General features: G+C 36.0%; 2 protein-coding genes across 3 annotated transcripts in view; one reads left to right on the forward strand and one right to left on the reverse strand.

Moving 5' to 3' along the window:
- rpl35 (ribosomal protein L35) overlaps positions 1 to 26063 on the reverse strand; it is a 518047-nt gene that overhangs the window by 399896 nt on the left and 92088 nt on the right. The window lies entirely within an intron of this gene.
- col5a1 (procollagen, type V, alpha 1) overlaps positions 1 to 26063 on the forward strand; it is a 106149-nt gene that overhangs the window by 56634 nt on the left and 23452 nt on the right. For both annotated transcript variants that reach the window (XM_051877826.1, XM_051877827.1), the window contains exons 9-38: positions 173 to 229; positions 4956 to 4997; positions 6588 to 6650; positions 6960 to 7034; positions 9646 to 9738; positions 9821 to 9877; positions 9964 to 10017; positions 10135 to 10188; positions 10308 to 10361; positions 10570 to 10623; positions 11093 to 11146; positions 11255 to 11299; positions 11833 to 11886; positions 12080 to 12124; positions 12212 to 12265; positions 12364 to 12408; positions 13459 to 13512; positions 13770 to 13814; positions 13901 to 13954; positions 17288 to 17332; positions 17688 to 17741; positions 19744 to 19851; positions 20268 to 20321; positions 20639 to 20692; positions 22442 to 22486; positions 22583 to 22636; positions 23250 to 23294; positions 23388 to 23441; positions 23530 to 23583; positions 23665 to 23718. In XM_051877826.1, coding sequence (XP_051733786.1) covers positions 173 to 229; positions 4956 to 4997; positions 6588 to 6650; positions 6960 to 7034; positions 9646 to 9738; positions 9821 to 9877; positions 9964 to 10017; positions 10135 to 10188; positions 10308 to 10361; positions 10570 to 10623; positions 11093 to 11146; positions 11255 to 11299; positions 11833 to 11886; positions 12080 to 12124; positions 12212 to 12265; positions 12364 to 12408; positions 13459 to 13512; positions 13770 to 13814; positions 13901 to 13954; positions 17288 to 17332; positions 17688 to 17741; positions 19744 to 19851; positions 20268 to 20321; positions 20639 to 20692; positions 22442 to 22486; positions 22583 to 22636; positions 23250 to 23294; positions 23388 to 23441; positions 23530 to 23583; positions 23665 to 23718 — 1674 coding nt within the window. The remainder of the gene's footprint in view (positions 1 to 172; positions 230 to 4955; positions 4998 to 6587; positions 6651 to 6959; positions 7035 to 9645; positions 9739 to 9820; positions 9878 to 9963; positions 10018 to 10134; positions 10189 to 10307; positions 10362 to 10569; positions 10624 to 11092; positions 11147 to 11254; positions 11300 to 11832; positions 11887 to 12079; positions 12125 to 12211; positions 12266 to 12363; positions 12409 to 13458; positions 13513 to 13769; positions 13815 to 13900; positions 13955 to 17287; positions 17333 to 17687; positions 17742 to 19743; positions 19852 to 20267; positions 20322 to 20638; positions 20693 to 22441; positions 22487 to 22582; positions 22637 to 23249; positions 23295 to 23387; positions 23442 to 23529; positions 23584 to 23664; positions 23719 to 26063) is intronic.

The raw sequence follows: 26063 nt of genomic DNA on the forward strand, positions 1-26063 counted from the left end.
AGTTAGTATTATAACTTTATTTGAGTCAAATTGAATCGGAATCGAGTCAAGTTGCAAGTTTATGAATCGAAATCGAATAAAATCGTGAAATTTGTGTCAGTACCCAGCCCTAATAACTAAGCAAACTTGTAGGAAAATTCACAAAAAAATTAAATTTCATTTGTTTCCAAAGGTGGATGGACTGAGAGGAGAGAAGGGCCAGAAAGGAGAGCCTGCGATCATTGAACCCGTAAGTGGCATGACACACGTACACTACCGTTCAAAAGTTTGGGGTCGGTAAGATTTTTAAAATGTTTTTGAAATAAGTTTCTTATGCTCACCAAGGCTGCATTTATGCACAATTTAAAATAACTGTTTTCTATTTTAATGTATTTTAAAATGTTCCTGTGATGCAAAGCTGAATTTTGATAATCAATTAAACAATATTAATTGTTTTCAAAACAAAATTACTGACCCCGAACTTTTAATAGTAGTTTATATATATAGATGTAACATAAAAATGTGAATGTTATATTATATTAACACTGTATCCTAACCAGGTGCGATGTGACTTTGAAGTCATCCAGCGATGAGCAGTTTGTCTGTCCACACTAGGGTTGTCAAAAGTACTGACTTCGTAGCCAAGTCAGTACTGAAATTTTAAAAATGTGACAATACCAGCATTTCCCCCTAGCATTTTGAGCGCTGTTGAGCCGATTGTTAAAAACGGGAGTGTTTGAAAGCAGGCGTCTATCAGCGAATCCCTAATATATCCACTGATAAACGCCTGCTTTCAAACACTCTAGTGTGTAAGGGCTCAGTGAAGAGCATCAAAGATGTTTATTTACAACATGTATTTGAAGCGTTGATCATTGTAGCCAATCACAGACATCTGTTGAGCGTGTGAACACAATGGCCAATCAGAGGTGTTTAAGAATCTGCTCAAAATGCTAGGGAAAATGCTGGTATCGCCACATTTTTTCAATTTCATAATGACTTGGTACTGAATTCAGTACTTTTGACAACCCTAGTCTACACTGAATGTAAAACTGTTAAGCAAAATTCACTATTACAGCCAGTCTGAACATGTTTGATGTTTAATATACCAGTTTATGGAGCGAGATTTTAGACCAATGAGATAGAATCCAAGCAATCCACAAACGTCCTTTATCTCCTGATTCATTTGTCTGTCTCAGAGTAATCTGGATTCACTCCTGATTTGCATTTGCATTCCAAAAAGAGCGAGTCACTCCTGTTTCAGACTCCGCAGAGTCTCAGATTTGACTATTATATTTGCATGATGGGAATCATTATTGTCTGTCTTTGCATACAATCTTCACTGTTCACGTGGCTCTTGATGTCTAACAGCTGTGAGATTTCAAACAGATGTCACTGCTCTCTCAGCGTGAGAGCATGGACTCGGCGCTAGAAGACATCTGGGTTATTGTGAATGAACATCAGGATGTATAAAGAGGTTAGATCCCAGCTAACAGGGAACGTTCTCAGAACTTCAGCTAACGTGTGGCAAGCTTCTCTCTAAATTATGAACAAACCCAGTAACTCAGTGATGTTAATAAAACATTAGTTTAAAGTTATCTGGTCTTTTATTTTCAAATGTTAGCACAAAAATATTATTTATACATTGTTCATGGAATGTTTTTACCTGAGACTTTTGGTTGGATTGAATGTTCGCCTAATGTTTTTTAAATGTTATAACTTTACAAAGAACATTCAAAAGTAACATTCCCATAATGTTTGCAAAATGATAAAATGGAATGTTCCCTTAACGTTTGGATAACCAAGAAAAAAAGTTTTTTAAACATTGGACATTTTGAATGTTCGAAGAACATTTTCTCGCAATTGCGAGTTTAAATCTCACAATTCTGTCTTTTTTTTGTCAGAATTGCGAGTTACAAAGTCAGAATTGCATGATATAAACTCGCAATTGCATCTTATAAAGTCACATGAGCATGCATATAAACATGCAATTGCATGTTTATATAATTCTGAGAAAAAACGTCAGTCTTTTTTCCCAGACAACTGGACATTATAACACACTATTGTGAGTTTATATTACACAATTCTGACTTTATAACTTGCAATTGTGAGTTTATATCTCACAATTCTGAGAAAAAAAAGAATTGTGAGATAAAAAGTCGCAATTACCTTTTTTTTATTTTTTTATTTCATGGCGGAAACAAGCTTTCATACTATTCAGAAGTCAGTACACTGAAAAACAATTCTCAAAAAAAACATAGTAAGTTTCACAGACAATTCAAAGAAACAAGTAATGCAATGAATTATACATGAATTTTTGAAGTTCGAACTCCAACAATCTTTGTTTTATTTACAACTTTGAAAAAAAATTTCTTTTACACTATACTGTTGCAGAGATACAAGAACAGATCAATGAGAAGATCAGTGTTATTTCAGAGTCGAGGAAAAGCACATACATACAGATCAGGACAGCTGGTTTTAATGAAGGATGACCATGTGGTTTGGAGAAAGAAAAATGCTCAAATCACATGCTTCTTTTTGCAAGCGTCCACATTCTCTCTCGTTTCTCCACACACACAAACTGTGTCCACTCTGTGTTTTTTGGCATGTAAGGAACACACCAAAACAAAGCGAACATGCCCACTGCCACGACAGCACACTCGGATGATGCCTTCGGGACATCGCTAAGACCCACAGCATCTTTAAAAAGCGCCAGATTAGACCAAGATGTTCCAACAAACAACTGTCCTTTTTATCTAATAGTAAAGTCCCTGTGCTCTAGACCTTAATGAGCCTGAACTCTAACATACTGTATCTAATGATCCTCTGCTTTGGGCGCTGGACCTCTCAGTAACTGTAATTCAATCTTCATAGGCATGCTTGAGATAATTGCACTATTGTGGTTATGACGCAACTCATGCAAGCACATTTTGATCAGTAATTGATCATGACTGATGACTTCCAGACAAAATAGCTTGTATGTCCCGATACAGATCACAGTATATTTGGTTACAGCTGATCCGTTTTCATAAGATTTGCCCTAGGATATGTGCCATGATGTAAAACAAAGTATCTAAAACACCCTCAAATCTGGATTATTACTTTTACTTCACATTTTTTAACAGCAACATTGGCAAAATGATACAGAACACCAAAGGGGTCATGACATTAAAATTCCTTGAGGTTCACTTATGCTATTGAAGTTTTTTGCACAAAAAAATCCCACAAATATATATGCAGAAAAATTATTATTTTCAACCTTCGTTCTCACCCTCAGCTTCTTCCAGGGTTATTGACATCACTAACCCTAACATTTACATAAGCCCTGCCCCCGAGAACACAAAACAAAGAGGGCGAGGCCATGTTGAGCTGCTTTAGAGAAGAGGAAGAGTTGTTGTAGTAGAGTGTTGTTACTATGCCGTCATTTTACGCCGGACTGCTTCACAAACAAGGGTCAATTCAATGCTGGATTTGCACAACATGATGGCACATGCTAGTCGATGAGTTACAGCAACTACATAAATTTATCCACTAACCGTTCAGAAACATCCAGTTTCATTCTAAAAGTTGTAACTTCTTCCTGAGTCTCTCCATCAGTGTCCAACTCCGGTTTGAACAATGTAAGGCTGAACACTGTTACTGACAATCCAATCCTGACAATACTGGCTGTGTGAGATTCTCCAGCTTTGTTGTTGTTGAGCAACCGAAGCACGAGCTGTTAAAGCTCCACCCTCTTCTGGAAAGCTGGCAGGGAGCAGCAGCTCATTTGCATTTAAAGGGACACACACAAAAATGGCGTATTTTTGCTCACACCCAAATAGGGGCAGATTTGACAAGCTATGATAAATGATCTGTGGGGTATTTTGAGCTGAAACTTCACAAACACATTCCGGGGACACCAGAGACTTATATTAAATCTTATGAAAAGGGCATTATAGGTCCCCTTTAAAGAGCGGCTCCTTTAAGGCTTGTCAATAAATGGTTATGATTTGCTAACGTTATTGCATAGGAAACAGTATCAACGCCCATTTCGCTATTGCATGTAAGTGTTTTGAAAACAACTCTCCGTATAATACCGTCATTTACAGACAGAGCATTATAAAATAATTTACTTATGGTTTGTGCTGCAGCTGCTGTCAGATCCAATACAGCTGACTGCTTCATCTGTCAACCAAAGTTTCTTTGCCTACTCTCTATTACACTGTGCCTTGTTTACAAAATAAAATGCTCCGAACAAACATATAATCCTCCGACGTGATCCAGAATGCCATTAAAATAAACCATCCACTTGGGATCATTCCGAAATCTATACAGAGACGTTAATGAGCTGTTTAAGCTGTTTAAACATTCATTCACTCTTCCATTTGTCCTGCTGTTGACAGACTCAAGCGCATGAAGTATGTCAGAATATACTGTATACTGTATCCAGTGTAGACAGCATCAGTGATTATAATGAGTTGTATTTGCGTTTGATGCAACACAACGCTCACATCCAGTGTAGGCAAATGTCAGCCGTCAAGCGACTGAACGCCAGTGTGATTCATTAGTATAAATGTATGCTGTTTATGATTATCAAGCAACCAATCATTGCCTGTTTTACAATGGATAACTGGAACTATTAGATTTATTCTAGATGTTTTTCTGCTGAATGTTCTGGAATGTTCAGTCAGCTGTGCTGCAGTCTGAAGATCATCTCACATGCTTCATAAACAGTCAAGGCCATGAGAAACAGGCATCAGTGTTTTAACAGACTTCCTGATGATGCTGTTTGCTATGATCATTACAGCGACCTGTGGCTAAGTGCACGTCTCACACACACTCACTTACACAGTTTCAGCCTACAGACTTGAGATAAGAGAAATGTAATTTAAAAGAATTGGTTTTGACCAAAGCTGTGGTGGTCTTGAGACCTTATATTTGTGTCGAAGGTTGTGTTTATACTGTTATTTTAATGTGTTTGTGTTATTCTGATCTTGTAGGGAATGCTGGTCGAAGGCCCACCTGGTCCAGAGGGTCCTACAGTAAGTCTACTTATGTGTGCGTGTGTGTGTGTGTGTGTGTGTGTGTGTGTGTGTGTTTCTCCATATGTGTAAAGTACTTTGAAAACTGCCGCTTGCCAATTTATAAGCAACTTATAATTTAAACCAGTTAAACTACAGTCAAGCTATATGTACCTTTATGTAGTTTGCCAAAAAAAGTTGCTAAATATGCTGAAGCTTTTTAAGGTGACAATCTCTCTTACTAAAGACCAGATTACTGTATTTTTCTGGCACAAAACAATATTAATTCTGTCTAAATTATAATACAATTTATGTCTAAATTATAATACTTAAAAAACAGTGTTGTTATTGTTGACTAAAAGTAAAACTATTAAAAATTGTTTCAGTAATTGAATAATAATATAAATATTAGATGAAAAAAAATTAACTAAAATATTTACAAACATTAAAAATGTTTCCTTGACAACTAACTAAAATAAATTAAGTTAAAACTAAAACTAATAAAAAAATAAATTAAAGCTATATAGAAATATTAAAAAAAAAATAATAATAATATTAATAAAAATGGAAAAAACAACAAAATTGCTAAAACCTGAAAGAAAAGAAAAATGTTAGATAAAAAAAATTTACTAAAAAAAAACTTGCCTTTGCAGCTAACTAAAATAAATTAAGTTGAAGTACTAAAATGTTAAAACTAAAACTGAAATAAAAAAATAAAGTAAAGCTATATAGAAATATTTAAAAAATAATATTAATAAAAAATGCTAAAACCTGAAAGAAAAGAACAATTTTAGATGGAATAAAAAAATAACTAAAAAAAACTTGCCTTGGCAACTAACTAAAATAAATTAAGTTGAAGTTAAAACTAAAACTAATAAAAAAATAGATTAAAGCTATATAGAACTATATAAAAACAACAACAAAATTGCTAAAACCTAAACTAAAATGAAAAATGAAAATATAAAAATAAAAGCAAATTAAAAATATTAATAAATACTGTAATAGTATTGAAATAATACTGGAATAACACTGAAAATAAAACAATACAAATTAACAGCAGTATTTAACAAATACAGAGGATTTTGTGAACATCATTGAGTGATGAATCAACAATTTTTTTCTTGAACTAGTTCATTGGATTGAATCCTTTGAGCGAAATGATTCACTAAAAAGAAACCTTCCAAACCAACCAGTTTGCTAAAATGATTTGTACTGCCCAAAGTTACTGCAGAGAGAGATTATACATTGTAAAATAAAAAATACTAATGTAGCCTTTGTGACATTACATCACTATTTGTTGGAAAACTTAGCTAGTTACTGGGAAAACTGAACTGTTTTTTGTTTTTTTGCTGACAATGCTAAACAGCGGAATGTCTGTTTTGTTTCTTCAGTTTCATTCTTGACCTACTTATTTATAAAGCAACTCTTCTCTCATCTGGAGAATTGATGGAATTGATGGCTGTATTGGGACTATAACAACATGAGTATGAGAAATTGAGCAATGAAAAGAGTCCAGCAGTGATCTAGACTCACTGGACCAACACCCATGTGTGTTTGTGTGTTTGCAGTGGCTTTATATGTGTTTCTGACAGTACCTTTGTGTTGTTCTAGGGTCTCCCCGGCCCTCCGGGTTCAACGGGACCCCCAGGTAGCGCTGGAGAGCCTGGTGAGAGGGTAAGTAACCAAGACAACATAAACTAGATAATGCATATATTCAACAACAATTAAAATTGTGTTCTGCAAAACGTCCAAGTCTGTTAAATAGTAAACAGGGTGAATGTTATGAAAAATGTCCAGGTCATACATATATGTATAATTGTAATGTACATTTATAAGTATGACATATGACCTGGACGTTTCTTCATGCGATTCATATATAAAATTAAATGTAATCCTTTTAGAGTCGGTTTCACTGATTGAAATACATTACATTAAAGGTGCTTGCTGTGTTATGCATTACCCACAATCCTTTGCTCTTGACAGGGTCTTCCTGGTCGCCCTGGTCTGCCTGGAGCCGATGGTCTTCCAGGACCTGCAGGGACTGTTCTGATGTTGCCTGTATGTAATTCTGAGCACAATTACCACATACACATTTACAAAAACTACACATTAAAATTACACATAAACGACTGATTCATACACGTTTACATGGCTTTTAGCTTTGATTCAAGCCCAATTTAACTGTACTAAGATCAGTTTTAGCCTGTAGCCTGTCATAATGTTAAGAGCTGTTAGTTCTTGCGCTGACTTGATTTATTTTCAGAGTGGTTTAACAGTAATAATTATGTCAGAGAGATATCAGAAACATAATCGTCCCTTTGCTGCTGTGATCCCCTATCAATCATGCGCTGGTGAATTCAGTGAGACATTTCACAGATTCCACATACTCTCAGCTTTTCCAAATTTCCTCTTTCCCAGCTGTTACTCCACTATAGTTTTTTTTTATTCCGGAACGTGTAGCGACTTCACAATATCTTTCAGTCGAGAGTTCTGGAATGCTTCCATGGCAAATCCAGATGTTCTAGAACACCAGATTAAGAATGATGTTGTCCGTGGTGTATATTTGTTTACCGTTAACATGTGATTGTAATTAAACCCCACCCTATACACTACCCCTCCTCACCCTGAAAAAAATACTCTTGATACAGGGTCATGAAACAACCAACAGCACAGTTCACTTCAAAACTAGCAGTCTTACTCTTGGAAGTGTAGTGCTTAAGTTCAGCCACCAGATGGCACTGCTGATCAATTTGACTCATACACACAGGTGAAAGCCCAGACACGCACATAACAGCATACTACCATACTAGTCATACTATTTCTGCCTTATTTTATGTGGAAGAAATTCTAAGAATAGTATGCTAGTCTGAATTCCATACTAAAGTACGTACTTTACACTACTGCAGTGTAAAGTACGTACTGTACACTACTGCAGCATTCAAAAGTGTGGAGTCAGAAATTAATTTCACTTGTTATTCAGCAAGGGTGCATTAAATTGATCAAAAGTGACAGTTAAGACATTTATAATGTTACAAAAGATTTTTATTTCAAATAAATGCTGCTCTTTTGTTGTTATCAAAGAATCCTGAAAACAATTAATCATGGTTTGCACACAAATATTAAGTGTTTTCAACATTGATCATAAAAAATGTTTCTTGAGCAGCAAATCAGTATATTAGGATCATGTGACTCTGAAGACTGGAGTAATGATGCTGAAAATTCAGCTTTGATCACAGGAATAAATTACATATTAAAATAAATTACAATAGAAAAATTATGGAAAAAATATTTCAATGATTTTATCTTTAATAAGTAAAATTACATATTTAAATGCTTTCCCTGTGAAAATAATTTCTTCAAAATAGCTTGAATGTAACTCTACTACACCCTTGCTTCATTTAGTATGCGTGGATATGTAAATTAGCCCCGCCTCCACTCAATCACAATCTTCTACTGTAAAGTCGATGTATCAGAATGGTAATGCATTTTATGTATCGCTCTCTACAATGTCAGACACATAACGGTCATCGATATGATTAGCATTTGGCGTGACTACGCTATCACACGGCTAATAATGTTACGGCTAGTAATGTTACACAAACCATAAAATCAGCATCCTTAGAAATGCTTTGAACATAATAGAAAGTCAGTGGAGAAAAGCCCTGCCCCTCACGGTGATGGGATTGGTTACATATTTGTGACAGCAGGAAACAGGCAGTTTCAAACCGCATTTTTGAGACTCTCTTTGGTAAACTGCAGTTTTAAGAAGAAAATACTCTGCAATGGTGTTAACTGATGAATTTGCACATGGTTTGTCTTAAATCGCTTAAAAAAAACAACAACAAAAAACTTTTGAACTGTATGTATTGATCTACATTTTCCAAAATGTGCACTATACAACAGAACATGTCATGGGAACACTGCATCCCGTAATGCAATGCTCTTGACCTACTGTCATCTTTAATTTCCAGTGTGATGAATGACCAAGAAGTTAAATAAACCATGATTTTTGACATATTAACTGTATTTATTGCTATAAATGGATGCCACTCATTGCATTTAGTATGCAACTTAACTATAATGTAGCATATACTACTGTTTGTAGCTTTTGTCATTTTTCTGTTTGGCCGGTGAAGAGGGTAATTTTGTTTTGTTTTATTTTATTTTTTTTATTTTTTTTGTACATATATGGAACATTTTAAAATAGGTGGAACACTTTAAAGCTATTTTATTTTAAAATACATTTTATTTTATTATTTTATTTTTTACATATATGGAACATTTTAAAATAGGTGGAACACTTTAAAGCTATTTTATTTTAGAATACATTATAGTATTTTATTTTATTCAAATTAACTGTATTTATTTCTATAACTGAATGCCTCTCATTGAATTTAGCATAAAACTTAGAGATTTAGAGATTTTATGGCATTTATCATTGTTCTATTTTTGTATTGTGCAGTATGCTAGTATTCCATTCTGAAGACTTCCATCTTCTGCATGCATGCTTAGCCTCACAGATTGATGTGGTGTCTTACTTTCGACCATCCAAAACAAATCATCCAGTCAATGTTAAGATGAAAAACATCTACCTTTACTCTTGCTGGCATGTCTAACTTACTGTTTTTAGTCTGAATGTTAATAGTTTTGTGCCGCTCTGTCTCTGTAGTTCCGCATGAGTACAGGAGGGGATGGTGGACATAAAGGTCCTGCTGTTTCTGCCCAAGAGGCTCAGATGCAAGCTATCATGCAGCAGGCCAGGGTAAAAGACACACTAATACACATTATATCACACACACATGCATCTGTATGCAAACTAATCGCTCTGTTTTATTATTACAAAGCTGGCGATGAGGGGTCCAACTGGACCGATGGGTTTGACAGGCCGTCCCGGTCCTCTGGTATGTCTGCATACTGTATCTGTATTATCTTCTGTCAAAATGAGAAGATATGTGATTTTGTTTCATGCTTGATTTGATTTTCCTAGGGTCCTCCTGGTGTGCCTGGACTGAAAGGAGAGTCTGGAGAAGCAGGACCTCAGGTAGGCATCACAAATTACCCACAGTCCTCAGCTATTTGTGCCAACGCTATTTAGATAATATTTAAAGGCACTTCAATGCAGGACAGAACTGTTCTGAGACCTGTGTGTGTGTTGTAGGGTCCTCGTGGTCCACTGGGATCCGCGGGTCCTCCTGGAAAGCCTGGTAGACGGGTAAGTTTGCGTTTTGTCCAAAACCGCCGGTTCTGTGCTGAAGCCTGAGTGATTATTATTGTCTTGATCATTCTGTATCATTGGATTTATGAACAAAAATGATATTTTCTGTGGCATAGGGTCGACCCGGCTCAGATGGAGCCAGAGGGATGCCTGGACAGACGGGACCTAAGGTAAAACTGAAGAAGATTAATACTGGACAGACATCTTGTGCACAGTAGGCACAAGATGCAATTGTGCACAGTAAGAAGAATAAAAAGTAAATAGGGTCGATTTTTTATTTTTTATGTAGACAGATTACAGTAGGAAATAATTGTTTCCTATTTAAAAAATGTTAATATCCTGCAATTCTGAACTGTTTCCTGTCTGTGTGCTTCACAGGGTGACAGAGGATTTGACGGTCTCGCTGGGTTGCCCGGTGAAAAGGGTCACAGGGTAAACACATTTTTGAACATTTGAAAATAGGTGTTTTGTTTTGTTTCATTTACTTGAATACACAATTTTGATTGGCCAATCTTAAGAAAATATTCAACATTTAATGTCTAGTTTATTTATTTGGCAGTAAAAGGGTCACAGGGTAAACACATTTATGAACTTTTTAAAATAGGTGGAATATTTTGGAGTTATTTTATGATATATTTTATTTTATTTTCTTTTTTTTTTTTTGAACATATATTAAATATTTTTAAATAGGTGCAACACTTCAGAGTATTTTTTTATTTTATTTTATTTATTTATTTTTTTTTTTATTAAATGGCTCATTTCAGTTGATATCAACATTTAATGTCCATTTGATGATTTATTTGGCAGTAATCATGCAACAACAAAAAAAATTACAGTAATCATGTAAACAGTAGATTAATTCATTATATGAATATTAATGAGAGTGTCTTTGGGGTTGTAGGGTGAGACGGGTCCTCAGGGGCCACCTGGGCCTCCAGGAGAGGATGGAGAAAGAGTATGAGCTCCTTTACTTATTATAATCCCTTCTTATTTCCTTCATCTTCTGTACATTTTTTCTTTATCTAAATGGATCATAATAATGACATAATTTCCTGTATCCCAGGGCGACGATGGTGAGGTCGGACCCAGGGGTCTGCCTGGAGAACCGGTGAGTTAATATTTCCTCCAGTATCCCAGCATGCTCTCTAATCCGTCACTAGATTGCAAAGTGTTTTTTTCTTTTTTCACTCATTTTTTTGAGGCATTTTGCTCATTATAGAGGTGAAAGAAACTGTTGTGGAGATGAAATAGGTTGAGTCAATTAACCACTAGTTTAACACTCTGTCCAGCAGGGTGCGCTCTGTATTCACCATTTAGATTGAGAGCAACTTTATCCGCTCTTGCCTATACACATAAACACACTCAGTTATGTCCGATAGGATATTTAAAGTACAATTAAAGTCAGCATTAAATATAGTTTTATACCTCAGACATAAATGGTATGTTTATGTATAATTTGTTTAAATATGAAGCATTGAGATGAAAAGTCATATATGTGGCATAGAAAAGCTGTTTTATGTGAAATGCATGTTGAGATCACATGACCGGGTAAATGCTACCCACTTTATCTGAATAACGCCTCTATTATCAGACAGTTCCTGCTGAACACAACTCCCTGTTTCTTCGTTTTCTCTTGTTCAGGGTCCTCGTGGTTTGTTGGGCCCCAAAGGTCCCCAGGGGCCTCCAGGACCTCCTGTGAGTACATACTTCATCTTTATCTGATTCAGTTACTTAGTTTCCATCAACCTTCATGTTATTTATTCACTTATTCTCTGATAAAAAAAGCTTTATTATTTACTTCTATTTTTTTTTTTTTGTCCTAATGCAATGGTTTAATTGAAGAATGAAATATGTTTTAATTTATTTTGATCCTCCTTTTCTTTTTTAGGGTGTGACTGGTATGGACGGACATCCTGGACCTAAAGGAAACATCGTAAGTCTGAGACGCACACACTCGTGCACAAACAAACACGCTTATACAAAAATTCACTTTATTATCCCTTTGTTTTTCACCCATCAGGGTCCTCAAGGTGAGCCAGGTCCTCCTGGACAACAAGGCAACCCCGGAGCTCAGGTATTCATCAAGCCACGCCCACTTAGACACTGTATAACCTGCCCTTCTTTGACTTCATTAATCAGTTAATATCCTTCAATTCTGTCCTCCTTTCACAGGGACTTCCAGGTCCTCAGGGAGCAATCGGACCTCCAGGAGAGAAGGTGAGATTGGAACGATGGTTATCTGGTTAATGGATTAGTGCCTTTATATACTGTAGAGTTTGCAAGTGTCTTTTGGTAATGTTCATGTTTTATGACAGACACTAATTCTCAGTGCAGATAATTATGGGTTAATGATGTGATAATAATTTTGTGTGTGTGTGTGTGTGTGTGTGTGTGGACCTATTAAGATTATTAAAAAATTTTATACATACAGCACTGTTCAAAATTTTGGGCTTAGTAAGATTTTTTAATACTTTTCATTCAGCAAGCATTCATTAAATTGATCAAAAGTGACAGTAAAGACACTTATAATGTTACAAAAGGTTTCTATTTCAAATAAATGCTGTTAGCACTTTCTATTTATCATAGAGTCCTGAAAAAATGTATCACGGTTTCCACAAAATATTAAGTAGCACTACTGTTTTCAACACTGATAATAATCAGAAATGTTTCTTAAGCAGCAAATCAGCATATTAGAATGATTTCTGAAGGATCATGTGACACTGAAGACTGGAGTAATGATGCTGAAAATTCAGCTTTGATCACAGGAATAAATTACACAATATATTACAATAGAAAAAGTTATTTTAAATTGTAATAATATTTCACAACATCACTGTATGTTTGATCAATTTGATCAGTCTTCTTTAAAAAATTGTACTGACCCCAAACTTATAAACAGAAGTATATTATGACTTAAATACACCTCTTTAATGATGGATGTTTTTAATTTCTTAATTAAAATAGTTTGTTTTGTTTGGCTTTAGGATTGTAGACCTTCTCAAAAAAATTAATAAGAAGAAGAATAAACACTGCATGAGTAAAAAGATTACATTTCTAAGAATTTGGCACTGATATTTTAAAGCAGATTTTAAAAATATTTTCCTGATTCTGGACATTCTCATTTGTCATTAACCCTTCCACACTCTGGGAGCCTTGACTTATTGATCGATCTACTAGATAATTTTTTTATGAATGTGTGTTGAAACAGGAAGTGTGTGCTGAGTGTTAATGGATTGTGAGTGCTTATGCTGGTTTTCCTCTCTTCAGGGTCCCACTGGAAAACCAGGCTTACCGGGAATGCCAGGAGCCGACGGACCTCCGGTGAGTCCGGGAAATACGCACACGCACACACACAGGCTTCATGTCTGTTAATCTCAAGCTCTATTGTTTGTGGTTCAGAGAGATTTCATTGTATTAATAATTACAGTATAGTGATCTGCCTGGCAGTTCTTTCTCATTTCCGTCTTCACAGACACACATTGTTCACATCCGTTCTCAAAGCTTTTTCTATCCTCAACACAAAAATTCTGTGGTTTTATAGTGCCAGTTATTGTCACATCTTTGTGTCACAAACACAGGGCCACCCAGGAAAAGAAGGGCCGTCAGGAGAGAAAGGAAACATGGTACGTTTATCCTTCATTTTTATAAATACCAATTCTCTTGCATAAATGTAGCTTATTATTAATAACTCACTGATTGTATTTTGCAGGGACCTCCTGGTTCTCAAGGGCCAATCGGATATCCTGGGCCTCGAGGTGTCAAGGTAGGTGTTTCTTGTGTCTCATTGGTCATAGTAGCAATCAAAACAATCTCTCATTGGTCAGTGGATATTAGTGTAGTTCTGTAGTATGAGTAAGAAATGTCTCCAAAATTGCTACTGGGTTTTGCCCATAGCTTTTTCCTGCAAATGTTTCTGATACTTTCCTGAGGCAGAATCATCTGAACTTTTTATATGTCTTCCAAAACTTAGTGAATTGCCTAAATAGACAGCATTTATGGCATTAAAGAAAACTTCTTGCAGTACAGAGTCAATGGCATAACACTATTTTTTTTTTTCATCGAGACCCATTAAATTCATTTCATATAGATGATTACTTGAATATGGTGAGGATGATTTCTGAATTAAAATTCATTAAAAAATTTAGCAGGGCTTCAAGTCAAAAAAGTATTGGTACTTTAACTGTCCTGCGACTGTAACACAGAAAAAGTGTTGCACTAAAAAGCTGAAATTCTTGAGAAAAATTATTAAATTATTATTTTTATATTTTATTACATTATTTCTCTGTTATATCTATAGTCTTCGTAGAGAAGGCAATCCTAGAAAGCAATTGAGCAGAACACATCATCCAAGTCAAGAGAAATGTTGAATATATTAATAGAATGATATATAACTATATAATATATCAATATATCAATATTATATTCTATACCTAAATGCATAGATTAAAAATATATAATTCAATATAATTAAAATTGAACTACTGAAAAAAAAAAACCGTGAGTTGCTGCCTATGTAGAGTGTTCCAAATCATTAGGGGGTTTCGAACCAGAAGAATGTTTTCATAGTTCATATAACTATTGGCAGAGGTACCTGCTTTTTGGTGTGTTCACACCACAGGAACTGGGAAGGATTTTAGGTATAGGAACGCCTTTTGGGGGGACTAAATTAGCTCCTACTTTAGAGTAGGGCTGCATGATTAATTAAAAATCTGGGTTTTTTTATGCGCACATTGCGCAGCTTGTCAGTGAAGTACGGCTAAATGCTGCTCCATCTGAAAGCCAGATGGCGCTCTCATGCAGAAACTTCAAATATGCCCCGCAGAAGAAAGATTACGCACGTCGTCCCAGGAAATCCCTATGGGCATCACATTATCGCTGTAGCTGAATAAACAGGAGATTGAAACACTTACACATGACTAATAAACACACGACTATGACAATATATGGTTTATTTGAGTTCTTCAATCCTACTCTGGAATTAATACTTCTATGCTAATCGACATAACCTTTATCACTGTATAGACTATGAAATAATGTTGTGTGACTTATTCTGTGCAAGAAGCCACATCATCTCACAGAAGGATGTTATTTCAAACACTCGACTGACATTATGAAGTGAGTTTGGAATAAAAACATGTTATTAAATGTTGTCTTTTGTTGGACAAGAGCCAATTCTTCTCAGGTTTGGAAAGATGTGTTGCTTTTTTCAAATGCACATTGTAAGCGACTCAAACTCGCAGTGCTTTTTTACTACTGATCACAGAGCCGTGCTTCACAGACAAGCTGCACGTAAAAAAAGAATCATAGCCTTTGAGATTTCATAATCGCACTAAGGCAAATGATTTAAGTGAGATTTCGGGTTAATTGCGATTAATCGTGCAGCCATACTTCAGCACAATAGGAACTAGGCTACTAGTGACAAAAGTGTACGTTGATTGCAGTGGCGTGCAGTGGTGTTCTGAAATGAGGAGGCAAATTTTTTATTTATTTATGAATCAATGTAAATTCATGTGCATTACTCTTAACGTTGACACATCTTCCTTGTTAAATCAACATTACATTACATCAAAAAAGAAAAAAAGAAACCAAATACAATTCTATTTTGTAATTTTACATTAACAATGTATTGTAATAAATGTTCTATTTATCAAAACCAAGTCAATCTCATTAAGTCAGTGTTTTAAGCATTTCTACATTCATTCCAAAATAATAACTAAAGGCAATAATAATTGAAACAATATATTTTATATGTGTATTGATGTTTTTCTTTTTAATAGTCAACTTAGGCTATTTTGGCTCATCAGTCATGCTCCGTAAACACCGTCTGTCACAGACACGAATTGTATTTTTAATTTCACCAAGCTGATTGCACTAAAATCATGTTTTCAGTCCATTTCAAGTTTGATTTTGACGTGACATAAAGCAGTGATATCTAACTGGGTGATCTGTTTACTTACTTTTTAATTAGTCTTCCCATTGACGCCATCATTTTGTTCATTCAGACTGACGCGCGGAACTTACACGTCAAAAAGAGGCGGGATTTATCACTCAAACCAATCATAACCAATTACATCCAATCATAGCGCGATGGAGACATTGCCTCCTCTCACGTGACTTTCCCCCATTCATTCTCAATTACCCCCCACAAAACCCACCGCACGCCGCCGGGTCTGATGGTTTTCTACGAGAGCAAAGGGAGGCATGACTCCTGCTGTAACTTTACCTGCGGGTGTCGCTGTTGGGCAGTGTTCCTTAAGAAATACGAGTGACTTGCACTCTTTTTAATGTCATAATTTGTAATATTTGTGTTTTATATGTAATATGGATTATTTTCTCATCCTATTTTTTTTTGAGGAGGCACTGCCTCCCTTGCCTCCTCGGAGGAAACGCCCCTGGTTGATTGGCCAAACGCATGCCATTCAAAACGCCGGCACTCGCTTTTTTTTTTTAAAAAGCCATGTAAACACACTGTTTACATATACTTATTCCATGAACTAACATACAGAAAGCTAATGCTAACGGCATTTACTTGTCACCTTTGTCTACGGCGTTGTGTTCTTTTCTCAGCCTCTTATACGTCTACATTCCATCTCTGTTGTCACGAAACCGATGACACACAACAAAAACACAGCTACGATCACGGTGTCCTCCATCCTCCAGTTACGTCACTTCAGAGTTCCTACTGGGGGTTCAGGAAAATTTCCCTAGGGGAAAATGTAGTTCTCAGGGGACCTCCCTGGTGTCTAGTTCCTATAACTGAGTTCCTATAACTACCACTTGTTAGGTTCCATTTCACTTAGGATGCTTGTTTGCCTGTGTGTAGCTTTGCAGCATTCTAACGTAAAAGTCTATTGGAATCAGTTGTGAGTGGAATCTCCCATGCACTTTGCATTCTAAATCGGTCACTTTCCTAGGTTCCTATATAGGTAGTAGACAGCGAGGGTTTGGAACAGAGCTTTTATCACCTTCATGGTTTATGAACAGCGTTCGCGATACCATCGAGTCCATCGTAGGGGTTTGGTTTCTCAGGTGCTCAAAGTTTAGACGGACTCTGTTGATCTCAGTTCTTTTTTTCTTTTGCTCTTTCTATCTGCAGGGTGCTGATGGAGTCCGCGGTCTGAAAGGAAACAAGGGTGAAAAGGTAATTTTAGAGTGTGTTCGTGTGACTGTGTCCGTATGGTTACGAGCTGTTGTGTGTGTGTGTGTGCCGGCGGCGGCTAATGCACTGCTCCTGTGTCATTAATGTTTCATTTCTGCTTCTGAATATGGAAACCATAACATACTCCAAGATGCATTTTTGACCTTCTCGCTTTGGTCATTAAAAAGTTTTATCCTGCGAGAGTGCAGCAGGAAAATTAGATCAGGCCCCGGCAAATAGCAGAAATAGCAGTTGCCATGGAGATCGGTCCCTTCGCATTTGTCAAAAAAGGAGTATTATGTGCGAAAGGAAGTTTGCAACGCTCTCAGTGTCAAATCTTCATTTCTTTCTTTCTCAGGGAGAAGACGGATTTCCTGGATTTAAGGGAGATATGGGCATCAAAGGGGACAGGGTAAGAGACTTATTCTCAGGTTGAAGAGGTTATTTGTGTTTGGATTTATCTCTGGGGAATTATGGGATTTGATCTTTCCTCTCTGTCTCTTTTCACTTGGGTCGATCTTTAATTCTCAGAGCATCACTGAAGAAGCAGATAAATCTCAGTGGGTCTATATTTAGTGGTGCATTACTATTACTTTTGCTCATACGCTTTAGGATTTGAACAAATATAGATGTTCACCGAGGAAAAGAACCCAAGCCGTACCTAAGGACCAGAACCTGGGGATTGGCCACATAGAAATGTGTTAAAAACCACTCAGAGCACCTTAGCAATCACATATCCCCAGATGACACACTCCTGAGTTCATTTCACGGACTGCATGATGCATTTTGCACACAAAAATGGCAAGAGATTTTGTCATTGAGGGCCACAGAAGTCAGTTTTCCCCTCAGCCGAAGTGGACATCATGTTCACACTGCCTAATTGATCGGATTTTTTCGGTGTTATAAAGTACGCTGACTCAGCTGCGTCATTGGGTAAATGTCTGTAATGAGCAAGCATGTCTTGCTCTGGGTTATTAGAGGCCAATATGCAAATGCTTAAAAGTGGGTGGATATTGTCCCAAATTACCCTTTACTCTTGTTAAATGTCGCACACTGTCACGTAACTGCTCTGACACACACGGCACACATGCAGTTGTTTATTAGGGTAATCCGGAATCGTAAATCCAAAATACAGGCAACGGGTCAGAATCACAGGGCAAATGATACAAATAAACAACGGGGACAAGAGCCAAAACCATAGACACAGGAAACCAGGATAGCGCTCAGAACTGCAGTGTGACAACAAACAAGACTTGGTGGCGCTATGATAGAACAAACCATGAAATTGCCATTATTTACAATACAGTATTATAAAATGCTATACTTTATGAATGCATTAGTGTACCATTACGAAACTCTGTGTCATCAGCACCATGCCCTGAACGTACTCAAAAGGTTTTGAGACAGCGTCACCTTGTGGTCAAATGTTAAAATGAAATTATAATGAAAAAATGCTGATAGCTTTTGATTAATTTAACCTATTGTCATGAGACTGGTCTTAATAGATTCCTTGGGTCACGCCGAGAACATAAGGACCAATGTTGCCATAGTTGGCCAGACTTCCTGTCTGCCATTTTGATTTCCTTTAAAAACCTACTTTTTCTAACTCGAGTCAGATCATCTTCAGACCATGGTAACAAAAAGTTATGGATTTTGTGTCAATAGACAAAACTGTTTTCATATACCGCTGCAACGAATTTGAGGCATGATGCCAAAATGACACAGAAATGAGACATAGCTGAAAGTAATGAGGCATAATGAGTCCAGGCAAAGGGTTATGGGAAATGCAGTTAATGATGAGATTGCAATGGACTAGGGAGGAGTGCCTTCTGGTGGAGATCAAGTGCACTCCAGTTGGCGGATGTGACACACTCACTTCACTCTTTTCATACTGTTGTGCCCAGATTTGCCTATTATGTCTTTAAAGTGGTAAAACATATCAAGCACACACACTAATTGTCCACATGAACTTGTTTTATGATCAAATTCCAACATCTTTTATTCAGAGTTGTCCATCTTAAATCAAATTAATAAACAGCTGCACAGACACATGTGATATACACCTTCACTAACCATTTTGCCTAGGAATTTAAAGAGACCATATTCTATACTTTTTAATGTATTCTCCCCACTTATTCTCCTCACTTATAATATTAATTATGCATCCAATCATAGGATTCTTGCACCAAAAAGTCATAATTTAGTTCCTCATGACAAGTTTCCCTTAGAATTTCTATACTGTATTTAAATGAGCTCTGATGTGATTGGCTGACACATAGGTGTGGTTTGTTTACTGTGTTATTCATCAGAATGGGCCTCTAAATTGATTGAAAGACCTCTTATTTCTGAGGAAACTTGATCTCTAGGAATCTATAATATCTCATATGAATCTTGATGAGTGTGGGTGTCTTTAGGGAGAACTTGGTGCTGCTGGACCCAGAGGTGAAGATGGGCCTGAGGGACCCAAAGGAAGATCTGGTTTGCCTGGAGATCCTGGACCACTCGGGCCATCAGGAGAGAAGGTGAGTGTGACTGAAGCTGCCTACCTAGACAGTATTTGAAGGTACACTCACCGATGCAAAGCCTGTTCCAGTAGCTATATATTATAAGATGCCTTCTTTTTGGCCAGATTCTGTGGCAGTTCAAACTGTTCAAAAGTTTGAGGTTGGTTAAATATTTAAAAAAAATATAGTAAAAGCAGTAAATATTGTGAAATATTATTACAATATAAAATAACTGTTTTCTATTTGAATGCATTTTCAAATGTAATTTATTCCTGTGATTCAAAGCTGAATTTTCGGCATCATTACTCCAGTCTTCAGTGTTATATATGTATATAGTATTTGAATATGGTAATGATTTAATATCATTCAACATTTTTTGTCAGTGTTTTGTCACAACTGATTTGTTATGTTTCTACTGTGTACGTTGGTTTTAGGGTAAGCTTGGTGTACCCGGTTTGCCAGGCTATCCAGGAAGACAAGGCCCCAAGGTAAATATACCCAATCTGCCTGTGATTACCCAGCATCCACAGCGTCCGTGTTCAAGTGTGTGCATGTATTGATATAAGGACAAGGTTGTGTGTGTGTGCATGCATTAGAGCGGGATTGGAAGGCAGACATGTTTGAACTTCTTGATCAAAGCTAAGTGGATTTACCCATAATGCCATCTGGTGTCAGCTTTCCGTTTGACCGTGACCCAGCATGCACTGCTGCAACAGCACTTTTCTTCTCTTCTCCTCCTTTTTATCCTTCTCTCCCTCCTCGCTTTGATGGACCTGTGAATTAATCTCTCTCTCTTCCTCTTTAGGGTTCTCAAGGATTCCAGGGATTCCAAGGAGCCAGTGGAGAGAAAGGCACAAGGGTGTGTTAAAAAGAAATCCATGTGGAGTTTTCCTCTCTTTTCTTTGTCTCACGCACCTTCTTTCCTTATCTTATTATTTTTTTTTTTGAGTGCTGAAAAGATATATTCCCACAGGTTTTCTATCGAGTTTATGAATTTTGAGAAAGAAACGCATGGCGATCATATAACATGTAATGTCAGATGTAATATAAGCCATTTTAATAAATGCAATTTGATTAATCCTATAAAGTGAGCAAGAAAATCAACTCTTCTATTCCAGTTAGACTTTTATTCTCTGTCATGTGATATCAAGATTGTATGAAGTATGAAGAGTTATTATCGTAACTAAAACAAACTATTAAAAACATTTTTGTAATTTAAATAAAATAAATAAACATTAGATGGATGAACTTAAACTAAATGAAAATGATAAATAAAAAAATAAAATATTTTTTAAATAAATAAAAACTAAAACTGAAATAAAAACAACTTAAACCTTAATAGTAATATTACTAAAAGCTAGGCAAAAGCACATAACAAAATTACTGAAAATATAAAACTGAAAATATAAAAATGAAAAGTTAATTCAAAATATTAATTAAACAACATAAATTTAAACATAAAAGTACACAAGTTTACACAACATTGTCATACCAAACCTGTAAGATACCCAAAATGATATATTAGGCAGAATATATTATGCAAAATGAAAGTGGTTGAGTTCTAGGAAACTCTAAAAATGACAAAAACACCCTAAAAGTATATAATAGTAGTCATTTCAACATATCAGAAGTAACATTTAGGGGTTTGTCTCAGTGTATAGAAGCTAACAGGTCTCTGAGCTGTAGTGTGTATCAGAGCCCTTATGGCCAAGAAAAGCTGGCCCTGAGTAAACTCACAGCTCTCCGCACGGATGCTTTATTGGCTGTATATCATCACATTTAAGCTGAGAGCAGCAGCCGGCTGCCATTAGGAAGACAATGCAGTCTCCCATAAACACATTATAATCCAAAAACCTCTTATTCTCTCAAGCCATTAAGCACACAGACACACACACACACACACACACTCAGATTGGATTCATGTACTGATGCAAAACTTTCTTTGTTCTGCCATAACTCTCTGCATTAAGTATTCATGAGATGAAATGTGCTAAAATAATATACAGATAATCAAATTAATTACAATATGTTCTACTAGGCTGAAGAAAATATTGCTTGGTGTTTTGCTGAAATTATGCAAATAATGGCCATCTTTTTGTGACTGAATCCACTGGAAAAGATAATTTGAACAGGAAGTGAATCATGAGAATTTAACAGCTTATATTATTTAGTTATCTCTACCTCTCCTAAATTTTTTAATAAAAAATATTATTAAAACTAAATGTATATATATATATATATATATATATATATATATATTACTAGAATTTATTCATTTGAACATAAATGTCTTTAAAAATAAATATTACATGAATAATAATGCACACAATGCAGTTTAATTATTATATGTTATTGTTAATTAAAAAATGGTATGTATTTACTTTACTGCAATTTATTATATTATAAATATCTTTGAAAAGTAAATAATATTAAATTAATAATTATTTACACAATGCACAGTTTAATAATTGTATTATTGTTAATTAAAAATATTTATATGTATTTATTTTACTGGAATTTATTAATTATAACAAATATCTTATAATAATAATTAATAATAATAAAATCTTTTGTTTGATTTTCACTTTATTCACTCTGTCACACACAGGGTACACCAGGGAAGCCGGGACCCCGAGGACAGAGAGGACCCACGGTAAGGCAACAAAGTTAGGAATAAAACAAACCCTTTTGATGATCAGTTTAGGACTGCTTTCTCATATTTGCTCACTTCTTGTGATTCTCTCTATAGGGACCCCGTGGTGAAAGAGGGCCTAGGGGACCAACAGGGAAAGCAGGACCAAAGGTGAGGCTGTCCTTTTTCCCCACTATTTTGCATTTGTAATATTATGGAATGTGACATTAAATGAGAGGATGGTATATTGAGGCAACTCCCCTTTTCAATGGATTTCTGCCTTAATAAATAAATAATAAAAATTATAAATGTAAAACATATCATACATGCATTCACGCATACATAAAACAATTGTTTGGCACATAAAAATTCAATTAGGAAAAGCACACTACACGCTGACTGAAAACATCTCTGGCTTCAGGATATTTTAATCCTCTTTCATCATTTGTGGTGCCGTGAAAGCTAAAAGCAGACACATTGACAGGAGCTAATGGAGCTTCTATTGCATTTTATAACGCAATATTTATCTCATCGGCTCAGCTGGAGCGAATTCAAATGCAACAGGAGTTTTAGAGATCTACATATTCTCTATCAGTCAAACAAATCTTTAATGGCGCACATTACCTCGGGCAATAAGCATAAGTTTTACTTTATTAATAATTGATCACAGTTGCATGGTCATTTTATACTGCATTTACAAACAATCTGAAATAATAAAATGTACTGTTTAATTTCCCTCCGTCTCCTTCCTTTTCTCATTTTCTTCTCTGCCCCACCTCCACAGGGCAACTCAGGAAGCGATGGCCCCCCAGGACCACCCGGTGAACGGGTACGGTATAAATAATAATTGAATCCTTCAATATTGATTATTGGATATTGCTTCAGAGAGAGATTTAACATCTATTTCTGTGCTGTTTTACAGGGTTCATTGGGACCACAGGGACCTGCTGGATTCCCCGGCCCTAAGGGTCCACCTGTATGTGATGTTAACACTAGAAATTCCTCATACATCTTCATTATCCCTCATACATCTTCATCATTATTCCCTCTTTCTCTGTTTTCAGGGACCTCCCGGAAAGGACGGACTGCCCGGACACCCTGGCCAGAGAGGAGAGACTGTGAGTGGCATCTGATATTACCACAAATACTTTCGTTCACACGCTTATAGAAATAAACTCACTTCTGTTTTCTTCTCACAGGGTTTCCAAGGTAAAACCGGACCTCCCGGACCCCCAGGTGTAGTCGGACCTCAGGTAAGTGGAACACAGAATGCTGATGTCATTGAATTTTCTGAATGATTCTAGAATTCCAGAGTAGTGCCACTATTAAGATTCCACTAAAACGGGAGAATGACATCAAAATGAAGCACATAACAAAATAAAAGTATTAAATTAAATCTAATTCAAATTATCAGTACATAATATAATAGTATATAAATAACATTTAATTCATCCAGGACCATAATATTTAAAAGACTTGTGATCTTTTGACTTGGGCCAGTAAGCAAACACCTAGCAACCACATAGCAATGCCCTGGTAACAACACACAACACCGTAGCAAAGTGACTGTGAGTTTTGAACAAGCCAGAATCCCTCAGGAAATGTAAGAATCTGCTTTCCAGGGCTATGCTAATTTTAGCTGTTTTTAAGCTTTTTAAGATGCTTCTTCACTCTATTGTATCTTTAATGCTCTGGAGGCATTAGACACACCATTCACAGAAGAATAAAACATTATAAAGCATTTGGCTTAGAAAACAGCGCACTCCGCACACCCATCTGTTTCTCCAGCATCAGTACCACAGGCAGAGGCCAGAGACATGAGATACATATTCATGAGGCTGTCATCAGCCATCACTCGGTCATTAGATTATCTTAAAGGTGTCCTAAGTTTGTCACTGGGGAATCATAATGGCTCCATTAGGTTACATACGGGCCATTTGTTGGCCTGTCTGTGCTTTGTCTCCTGACATGCTTTTGTTTATGCGGTTAGATGTTGGCGCTGGTTGGATAATGAATTATTCATAAGCAATCATGATATTCTACTTTTTATGCAAATGTTGAGGTGGGCACAGGTTTAAACAGTGCCACACACACATATGGATATTCAAGTGCACATGCTCTGCCATGCAAATGGAAGCATATAATCTGATTTCCTTTCTTTCTTCATGTTGCATAATTTGCATATCCACTTATCTTTTAGAAACACCTGTAGCATCTTTATTATGCTTTCCAGACTTTCTGATTGCTTTCCCTGATTATACTGTAAAAACACTTTTTGAAATATGAAATAACTAGTACAACAACTAGTACAACAGTTCATTGTTTTCTCAAAATTAAGAATTCGGAAATTAATTAAGAAAATTAAGAAAATAATAATAAAGAAAAATAAAAGACAGCTTTGAAATAATGAACTGTACAGAGCCCCGCACATGATACGCAGGAAAAAATAGTAGGCTAAATCGTGCGCACACTTTACAAAGTCGTTCCCTCGATTTTCTAAATCAAGCGCACAATTTAGCAAATCGAGGGAACGAAATAGTAAATCGTGTTCACGATTAAGTTAATCGAGGGAACGAAATAGTAAATCGTGCGCACGGTTAAGCAAATCAAGGGAACGAAATAGTAAATCATGCACATGATTAAGCAAATCGAGGGAACGAAATAATAAATCATGCACATGATTAAGCAAATCGAGGGAACGAAATAGTAAATCGTGCACATGATTAAGCAAATCAAGGAAACGAAATAATAAATCATGCGCATGATTAAGCAAGTCGATGGAACGAAATAATAAATTGTGCGCACGATTTAGTAAATCGACTGAACGAAATAGTAAATTGTGCGCACGATTTAGTAAATCGACAGAACGAAATAGTAAATTGTGCGCACGATTTAGTAAATCGACTGAACGAAATAGTAAATTGTGCGCACGATTTAGTAAATCGACTGAACGAAATAGTAAATAGTGCGCATCATTTAATAAATTGACAGAACGAAATAGAAAATTGTGCACACACGATTTAGTAAATCGACAGAACGAAATAGAAAATTGTGCACACACGATTTAGTAAATCGACTGAACGAAATAGTAAATAGTGCGCATCATTTAGTAAATTGACAGAACGAAATAGAAAATTGTGCACACACGATTTAGTAAATCGACAGAACGAAATAGAAAATTGTGCACACACGATTTAGTAAATCGACTGAACGAAATAGTAAATAGTGCGCATCATTTAGTAAATTGACAGAACGAAATAGAAAATTGTGCACACACGATTTAGTAAATCGACTGAACGGAATAGTAAATTGTGCGCACGATTTAGTAAATCGACTGAACGAAATAGTAAATAGTGCGCATCATTTAGTAAATCGACAGAACGAAATAGAAAATTGTGCACACACGATTTAGTAAATCGACAGAACGAAATAGTAAATTGTGCGCACGATTTAGTAAATCGACTGAACGAAATAGTAAATTGTGCACACACGATTTAGTAAATCGACTGAACGAAATAGTAAATAGTGCGCATCATTTAGTAAATTGACAGAACGAAATAGTAAATTGTGCGCACGATTAAAGCAAATCGAGGGAATG

The sequence above is a fragment of the Ctenopharyngodon idella genome, chromosome 21 (genome assembly GCF_019924925.1).
Source record: "Ctenopharyngodon idella isolate HZGC_01 chromosome 21, HZGC01, whole genome shotgun sequence".
In the NCBI taxonomy this organism is placed as follows: domain Eukaryota; kingdom Metazoa; phylum Chordata; class Actinopteri; order Cypriniformes; family Xenocyprididae; genus Ctenopharyngodon; species Ctenopharyngodon idella.